The sequence below is a fragment of the Eubalaena glacialis genome, chromosome 20 (assembly GCF_028564815.1).
Source record: "Eubalaena glacialis isolate mEubGla1 chromosome 20, mEubGla1.1.hap2.+ XY, whole genome shotgun sequence".
Lineage (NCBI taxonomy): Eukaryota > Metazoa > Chordata > Mammalia > Artiodactyla > Balaenidae > Eubalaena > Eubalaena glacialis.
Genome location: NC_083735.1, coordinates 22,020,319 through 22,029,377, shown reverse-complemented (window position 1 = coordinate 22,029,377; position 9,059 = coordinate 22,020,319). Strand labels below are relative to the sequence as shown.

Below are 9,059 nucleotides of genomic sequence, written 5' to 3'. Positions count from 1 at the left end.
TTGTATCCATGAAGCAATGCAAGATCAGAGGGGTTGGGTGGGTTGCAATCTGACCACACGTCAGATCGTTCTGCGCTTGCAGATGGGGAGGAGCAGGTCCTATGTCTCACAGGGATGCATCACTGGAGTCTTGGTACACTGCAAATCACGTATTCAATTTGCAAACAGAACTACAAATTCTTTCAACCTGAAACAAAACTTTTGCCTCACCTCTATCTTGACCTACTTAATTTCTCCTTAAGCATCTCAGTAATCGGGTGACAGAATAATTTCTTTGCAACCTTGACTAATGTGGTTATTTTGATATGGACCTTCCTTTTCCTTGCATTCTTCCCGATTCTGATGCTGATGCGACGTGAGTGAATTGGCCCTTACTATGAGTTTGCCTCTGGATTAGGGAAAGATCAGCAGATGGGAGATGGTCTGGGGTAGAGGTACTGAGCTGGAATTTCAGCTCCTCTTTCTGGCTCTGGGCACCTTAATTCGTCACTAAGTCATAGCCATAGTCCTTAGAAGGATAATACCTATGCTTTGTGGGGTGCGTGAGAGGATTAAGCATGTGAAAAGTGGACAAAAGTGGCATAAAGACCCATGAGTGTAACTATAACATTCCACACACCTCTCTACAGCCTTTGTTTCCCCCTGGACACACACACACCACCCTAACCAGTGGTGTTGGAAAAGCACCAATTTGGATTATCTTCCCTAGTTTTTCCTCAGTTTTTACTTTCCCAAAATCTCAGCTGTTTCCCTTAGCCCTGGGAGGGAAAAAAAAAAAAACAAACCCTCTTAAGAATCCATTTAATTTTGTTAGAATCTTCCAAGTTATGCCATCTGTAAATTGGTAGGCAGGATGCTATGGGGCGTTATCATTTCTTAGTATCTCTGAGAGCAGATTTTCAGGACTTTGGAATCTTCAGGTCTGAGCACCGTGTGAGCTAAATATAAATAGGTGTTGGAATAACTGACTAAATGAGGTAAATAGGAAAACAGGTCGTGACAAAAGCAATCTGAATCTACCTGGGTGCCCGTGAGAGCATCTCTTCCATCCTGGTAACCACATGTAGCCTATTAGTAACTCATGACTCCAGAGCTGTGCAAATAACTGAATTATTAGGTATTTCAGACATTTTGATCTTCCATTTTATATGGCTCTGAGGAAACCAGGACTAGAGGCAGAAGTAAATAAAAAAGGCTTTGGTCTGTGTGTGTCTTTTAAAAAAATTATATCGAGATTGGTTTTTCTCCTTTACTATGCCCAGAGTGAGTATTTGTCAAAATCAAATCTAAGATGCATATCACATTGTATCGGAGGAATGAGACTGGTTGAAATTCCAGCACAAAGAACTCTCTAATTTAGAATCCAGAGCATCTCTGTAGAATATCTATGTCATCTTCGCCAGTTTTTGAACTTTAAGATTTCACTAGGTTTAACAAGTTCCAGTCTCTGCCATCTCAAAATGGGCATTGATGAGCCAAAGTGAGGGCTTAAGACAGACAGCATCCTAGATTCTCTTCCTTTTCAAATAACAGACGCTGATTCAATCAATTCCATTTGGCAAATAATAAATTTATTAGGTGCCTACAAGTACAAAACACTGAAAGCTGCTGTAGGGGATTATAAAGACGTGTAGAAGAGCCCTGCTCTCAGAGAGCTTACAACCTAGGCAATTAGTCACAATTAGTAAGTTGTGGCAATATCACTTTAGGTGGCTTAAAGCAGAGTTCTTGAAAATGTGCACATCCTTCACATTCTCCTCTGGTCAAATATGTAAGGAATCCTTTCAACAGGAAAGCCAAACAGTGGGAAAGAGACCTTTTGTGGGATGAATCGGTGACCTTGGCTTTGCTTATGAGCATCTTTCGGTTGCTGTTGCTTATTCTTGTAACTTTCTCAGTATCGTTTCCTCGAGACCTTTGTTTGGAGAGCATCTCTGTGCTTCCTGAACCTTCACCAGGGTTTCCTGTTTGTTAGTGAGTGGCTCAGTTGCAGTTTGGCCTTGGAATGATTTGCAGTCCGATTTTTCCTGTAGCAAATCTGTATTTTCAGTTTAGTTGATGCTAGGATGGTATGCCTTGCCATCTGTGGTTTTAAGGGTGGGAGTGAGATGTGATACAGTGGAAAGCAGGCCAGACGTTTCCCTTACTTTAAACATTTAATAGTGCACTTATTGATTATATTCTGTACAGATATAGAGCAAGTTATAAACCTCTTATTTACTTTTTTTCACTTAGACTGTATTCATGTAAAGTGTATTTACATTAGCAAAAAAACAAACGAAAAAAAAAAAACAAACCAAAAAAGTCTTGAGGTACAAAATCCAAAAGAATATCTGAGGTATAAATACAAGTATATTTTAAATAATAATCTTTATCATGCTTTATCTATGTTGGAAAGCACAGTGGACAGGCAGGCATACATGTTTCTTAATAGAATGGTATATACAACATATAATCTTACAAATCTCAAAGCCATTAAAGTTGAATATACAAGTATATCTTCATGAGGCACGCTAATATCCAAAATACTCAAATTAAACTCTGATCTGTCCCCTGCCCCCTAATTCTTCAAAGAACCTTTGAAATAACACTGACAATGGTAACTAAATTATAACAAAATAAAAGTCCTTCTTACAACTCTCATTCATACATTATTCACTTTTGATCCATATAAAATAAATTCACTAATACTGTCTTTTGAGCCAACCTTTACCGTTACAGTAAAACCTGTATAAAGACCACCCTTCCAAAACCCTGCACTAGTGTGTTTTTGTTTGTTTGTTTTTTACTGTGATTACTACTTTCCATTACTACTAAAATATATTTCCAGGGGCTTCGTAAAGGAGAAGAAAAAGAAATGTAGGAAAAACAAAATTTTAAAAAACCCCTATTTGCTGATAAGGACAAATCCAATTAACATATGCAGCTTTCAAAAATGCTGTTAATAACCATAACAACAAGCAACTTTTGTGGTTGGGTTAAATTTACAAGGATTTCCTTGGGACACAGTTTCCTATGTTCCCATACATAGTGCCTTAAAGAGTTTCTCCTAACACGGAAATGCAAAGAATTTGCGGACACGTAAAAGGTGTTGATATTTGATTCAGGAGTAGATGTTCAGAGTGCTCAGTTTTCACATCTCAACTCAAAAACCAAAAAACAAAACTGTGCTTTGGAGCTAGCAAGGGGGAATTTCCATCCCCGAATTCACCTGTACTGGATAAAAACAACTTTGCTATCTGCCATCAGGTCTAGAGACAAACTGCGTTTAAAATGGGCTATCCAAGTAAATTTATTACAATCACTTTTAAGGTAAAGAAGAGGTTGATGGAGAAGGAATATGTTTACTAACTCAGGAAAAAAAAAAACCAGACAAGGGTGGGTTGTCTGACACCCCAAAATAAATGGGTTCACTTTCTGGATAATTCCATGGGTAGTCAGATATTCCAGGTTAAACTGAACCTGATGCATCAAGATCCTTCTTGGAGGTGTCTCAGTGTGCCAGACACTGTAGCCCAACTTACACATCTATGCCATTCGACCAGCAACAAACACACATACACACACCCCTCTGTGCAAACCTTTCTTTGCTCTTCTCAGCGAGAAAATATGTCAAAGAGGACCAACTATTCCAGTGGATACACCAGTCCCTCCACACACTGCAAAGAAAATGACATAGGTACACGTACACAGACACCGACATCGCAAGAGAGTGACGTCTCTTCATTATCTTCCCTAATGTATTTATAGTTTTGCTTCTCAGAAGCAATTCGAATAGGAATACTTTTTTTTTTTTTTTTGCACAGTCATATATTCCAGTCAAGGTCCATAATACAGACCTTAAACAAATAGAAAGCAGCTTTAAAAATGTATCAAATCACTATAATCAATTCCCACACTCCAACTTGTAGTTTTGTTTCAGGATCAGACACTGAACCCAATCTTCCAAGGACTGGCAAGGGTTCTAGAAACAAAGGCCCAGATAATGGACATGCTTCGGGAATCACCTAGATTTGGTGTCTTTGGTTTCAGTGTTCTGATTACTGAAGGAGTCTCGGATCTTTACAACTTCAGCTGCACACAAATGTCCAAAAGATTTCGTGTACCACTCTGGCATGTGGCCCCTACGACAGACAGAAAAGGAAACGCAAATAAATTATTCGAGTTGGAAAACCCTGAATCAGCTGAAGGGAGTTCTGAATATACTTCTATTTCTTGATCAGCCAAATGTGCAAGTAAAGATCCCTCTTATTATTCCAAAGTAATCTGCTGGCACCTCCATTACACTTTTGGAACCAGAAGTTTCTCAAGGAACAACATATTGAGTGCAGATACTGAGTGAAACTGTTCAGGAAAGAAAGCTCTGGCATATAGAACAAAAACAGACCATACAGATACTTGCAGTACGGAGCTGTAAAGACTTCAAATGAGGATTTATTTAACAGGAGAGCCACTTGGGAAAGTTTTTAGAGGTTTGTTTTATTCTTGTTGGTGTTGCTGCATTTCGTTCATTTTCTGATAAGAATTCGCACTGATCTATGGCACACAGTATAGGCCTAATTAATTACTAAAAGGGCATGTCACATTATTCAAACCTCTTTGAATATAAAATGAGAAACATCTGGTTGCTAATTCAAACTCTCATTTCCTGTGGCTTTAAGTTCATGGCAGAACCACCACATCCACATTGCTTTAGTACCACATTCTCTAAGGGGTGGAAATTAGTAAGTGGTACCCAGAAGACCAAGAAACATGAAGGAGTTACTTTATAAGCACCGCTCTTCACAGAGCATCCAAGATGCAAGGATGTATTCATTTAAGACATTTTTTGCATCAGACAAGAAGTCTGAATCTTCTTTATGTCCCTCACTCAAGATGTCAAAAAAAAAAAAAAAAAATCAGCATCAGAACATACCTTAAGTCAGCTCTGCACATGTAGGTGAGTTTGGATTTCCCTGACCCGCAGGGTTCGATTAGATACCTGGCCAGGAGCACATTGACCCTCACTCCCACCACAGGGGCCCGGTCGTGATCCACGGAGGTGAGTACAAGGGCACAAGCTCCCTTGGGTAAATTAGTCCTCCATGTTCTGTAGGGACAAAACAAGAGGGGAAAAAAATGGAGTTTCCTGGAAGCCGAGTTTAGAACGGGGCCTCACTCTTAGAGGAGGCAGCTGAAGGGCAGGATGGGGGCCACGCCGTGCATCCATCCTTGTGCAAGGACTCCTGAATGCCTAACTTCAACAGAGCCCCTTCTGCAGTGGTATTTAAGCTCACACAGTCAGTTCGTGGAAAGAGAACCAATCTGAAGTGGGTCTGAAAACCCTTTTTATATTTCACAATGTATTAGAACATGGACATCCAAATGTTACTCTGTTGGAGAAGTTCTGGACTAATGATGTGACATTTCCTCAAAGATTTTTGGAATTCTTCTTTCAATAATATCTTCAGAGAATTTATGAATCACATATGAATCAGCTTTAACCACAGCTCACTTGGGACCCAAATGTTATTTCCTGGCTTATGCATTCACTAGCTGTTTCTAACGAGAAAATCTATCCTAAAGGGGGCAAAAATCAGCTACCACTGAGCACGTTCAATGGAATGTGCCTCTCTTTCTGAGCTCAATTCCAAAAGAGTTCAAACCATTTTCAGGGATGGACACGCTGTTGGCATAAATGAGGATATATTTTTCATATTTGGAAGGGTTCAACGCTTTTCTAGAAGCGAACGTTCTATTTTAAATAATGTTAACATCTTATAACATTCAGTGCCACAGAGGCTCATCCTTGCCACAATAATCAATCGGAAGCTCTCACCTCAGAACAACGTAGTCCCGAGCAGGATGGGGGGCCATACTGTTTTGGACATACTGGTAAATTTCAGTTTGGCTGTCCAGGATCTCAATCACTTTTGAATCCAACAAGTCTACATCCCAGAGGTGCTGCTCTCTAAGCAGGCGCTTTAAGATTTCCTCAGGCGATGCAGGGACTTCAATGGTTGCCCTCCAAAGCCTTAGAGGTGGTCCTTCACTCACCTGAAAAGAGGATGTACTTTTCAATGCTGAGACAATTCCCACACACCTAGACTCTGAAGGCAAACTACTCGCTGGGTACGTGGTCCTAATGTTTATTTCTGGCTTTAATAGGCTGCTGACCCCAACTACATTCAAGATCAGGCCAGAAAGCAAATAGTACTGCTGGCGTCACCTCCGGTTATATCTGTTTGCCTGGGACCTATATTAGGGTCAGTGTAATAAAACTAAGATTTATCTGCACTGCCAAGCCTGCATGGCCATCCGACCGCTCTCATTGTTTCTTCTCAAATACCTCCATGCACCTATCATGCAAAGCAATACAGGATGCCTCTGCCCTTAAGGGGCTTTCAAGTTAACCACCCACCCACCCAGTACTCCCTGTTCATTAAAGGGCCAAGAGAAGAGTGACTGAGAACAGAAGAGAGCCCAAGGGGATTCCAATCAAATGATGGAAATATCTAAGCACGTCACAAAATGCCCAAAGGCCCAATACCATTAGTAAAACATTCCAGGGAATTCTAGTGTGTTTCTGTGGAACCAAAGGATTTCATTAGATATTTTGATTCCCCTGACACGTGTTCAATGAGTACTATTCCTCACTGAACTGGTTTCCACTCTTACCTGGGGGATATGAATCACCTGGCTGCCTACCTCTATAAGGAAGGGAATGGGTGACAGATCCCCAAGGAGAACTGTGTTGGCAAAAGGGTATCTCGTCTCTGACGAACCCAAGTCCTGACCACTAGAATTCAAATGGCTGACAACAAGGAGACGACATACCTTCTTATAGGATAGCTCAGCCTGCTCAGATGTAGAGTAGCTGACCCAGCCTTTGAATTTCTCTTTGACCTCTTTAAACAGGCTGTCCACACAGTCCTGGAGGAAGTGTTGGTAGTTGGCTGACTCATCATTACAAAGGCGTCCTAACGCTTCTAGCGTAAGCGGCTTCAGCTCTTGTTCGGTGTAGGAATTTCGACATCGGCTCATTTCCTCAGGAACCTGGGAGGGACACGAGAGACATAAAGGAGGTTTGTTGCCCATCAGAGGAAGCAGCAGGGTCCTCAAGGCAGTGCAAGCAGTCTGGTCCCCCTGCTTCCAACAGATGGAGGAGTGTCCCTGCCGACCTCATGTGGTATCGTGAGGATGCAAGCAGATCACCTTCATAAAGGTATCCAGAAAGCTTATTTTTGTGTGAGGTCCTCTTCTTTAGAAAGTTACAGTAGGAGAGTAAGTGATTAAAATAGGGTGTACATTGACGAAGACAGATTTTTTTTAATTGAAGTACAGTTAGTTGATTTACAATATTACAATAGTTTCAAGTGTACAACATAGTGATCCAAAAACTTTATAGATTATGCTCCAAAGTTATTGTAAAATATGGGCTATATTCCCTATGCTGTACAATATATCCTGTCGCTTATTTATTTTATACACAGTAGTTTGTACCTCTTAATCCCCTTGCCCCCCACACCCCTCTTACCTTTCAAGCCACTAGTTTGTCCTCTATTCCTGTGAGTCTGTTTCTGTTTTGTTATATTCATTCTTTGTCTTATTTTTTTAGATTCCACATGTATGCAATAACATACAGTACTTGTTTTTCCCTGCCTGACTTATTTCACTAAGCATAATACCCTCCAGGTCCATGCCTATTGTTGCAAATGGTAAAATTCAAAATTTCATTCTTTTATTTTAATGGCTGAGTAGTATTTCATTTTATACACACACACCCCCTCCCCACCACATCTTCTTTATCCATTCATCTGTTGATGGACACTTAGGTTGCTTCCATTGGCTATTGTAAATAATGCTATGACCATTGGGGTGCATGTATCTTTTTGAATTAGTGTTTTTGTTTTCTTTGGATATACCCAGGAATGGAATTGCTGGATCCTAAGGTAGTTCTATTTTTAATTTTTTAAGGAATGGCCATACTGTTTTCCATAGCGGCTGCACCTCAGATACAGAATTTATTTCAGATAATTTGTTACTTTTGCTTTCTAAGTAAAGCAAAAGGAGGTAGGCAATTTCATTAACATATTAACTCTAATGAGCTTATACATTATAAAATATATAAATAAGACATTCTCAGACTACATATATAATCTTCAGCTGTGGAAAAGACCTTTTGGTTAAGATGTGAACAAGTTGGGACTTCCCTGGCAGTCGAGTGGTTAAGACTCCGCACTCTCAATGCAGGTGGCATGGGTTCAGTCCCTGGTTTGGGAACTAAGATTCCACGTGCCGCACAGCGCAGCCAAAAAAAAAAAAAAAAAAAAAAGATGTGAACAAGTATGGTGCCCAAGATTTTGTCCTCATTTACATCATCCTTGACAAATAACAAAACTTCCCATCTCCTTACCTGGAAAAGCTTCTTGCACTCAGCAATCATATGGGCTAGCCCTTGAGTGGCAGCAAGATTTTCATTCAAATCTTTCTGATCTGGTTTGCCCAAGCTTTGTTTTCTTTGCATTACCCTAGAGAGAGAAATAAGGGAAGGGAAAGATTCAAATATTTATATATTTTTAATCTATGTGTCATTCGAGGAAACCTAAAGGAGAGAAAAAGACTTTCACTGGAGGCTATTTGTCATTAAGTAGTTAAGGAGAGCTTTACTTTGGTCACTAGAATTTCTCAGTCCTATCAACGATGCACAAAAAACATGGAAGAGACTGTCTCCGATGAAATCTAGGTTATTTAAAACCATCACGTTAAATAGGTTCCTATTTAAACAGGGCAGCTTGTAAGGTCTACACCGTGTGGGATGGCAGGAAGGAAAGGCAGCTTTGAGGAGTATGTGGGTGGGAGGCACTAGTCAAGGGGCTAAACAGGATCATTCTTTCCAGTGTAAATAAACAGGAGCCCCTCCTGTCAGTGAGAGAAAAGTCTATTGTTTCCTAGAGCTTTTGTCTTAATCTTATCTGATCTCTCTCTTCTGCTCACCTCTAGCTCTCCATCCCATTAAACATAGAACTAATTAAGCATTGTATGGCTTTCAGAAGCAAAGCTAACTTCACTAGCACAAC

The 9,059-nt window shown here is 40.3% G+C and overlaps 1 protein-coding gene across 3 annotated transcripts in view; it reads right to left on the bottom strand.

Moving 5' to 3' along the window:
• Positions 1-1,549: 1,549 nt before the first annotated feature.
• DLC1 (DLC1 Rho GTPase activating protein) overlaps positions 1,550-9,059 on the bottom strand; it is a 393,570-nt gene continuing 386,060 nt past the window's right edge. For all 3 annotated transcript variants that reach the window (XM_061177541.1, XM_061177542.1, XM_061177543.1), the window contains 5 exons: positions 8,396-8,510; positions 6,817-7,035; positions 5,819-6,036; positions 4,916-5,089; positions 1,550-4,124 (listed from right to left, as the gene is read on the bottom strand). In XM_061177541.1, coding sequence (XP_061033524.1) covers positions 4,004-4,124; positions 4,916-5,089; positions 5,819-6,036; positions 6,817-7,035; positions 8,396-8,510 — 847 coding nt within the window. In that variant the 3' untranslated portion in view covers positions 1,550-4,003. The remainder of the gene's footprint in view (positions 4,125-4,915; positions 5,090-5,818; positions 6,037-6,816; positions 7,036-8,395; positions 8,511-9,059) is intronic.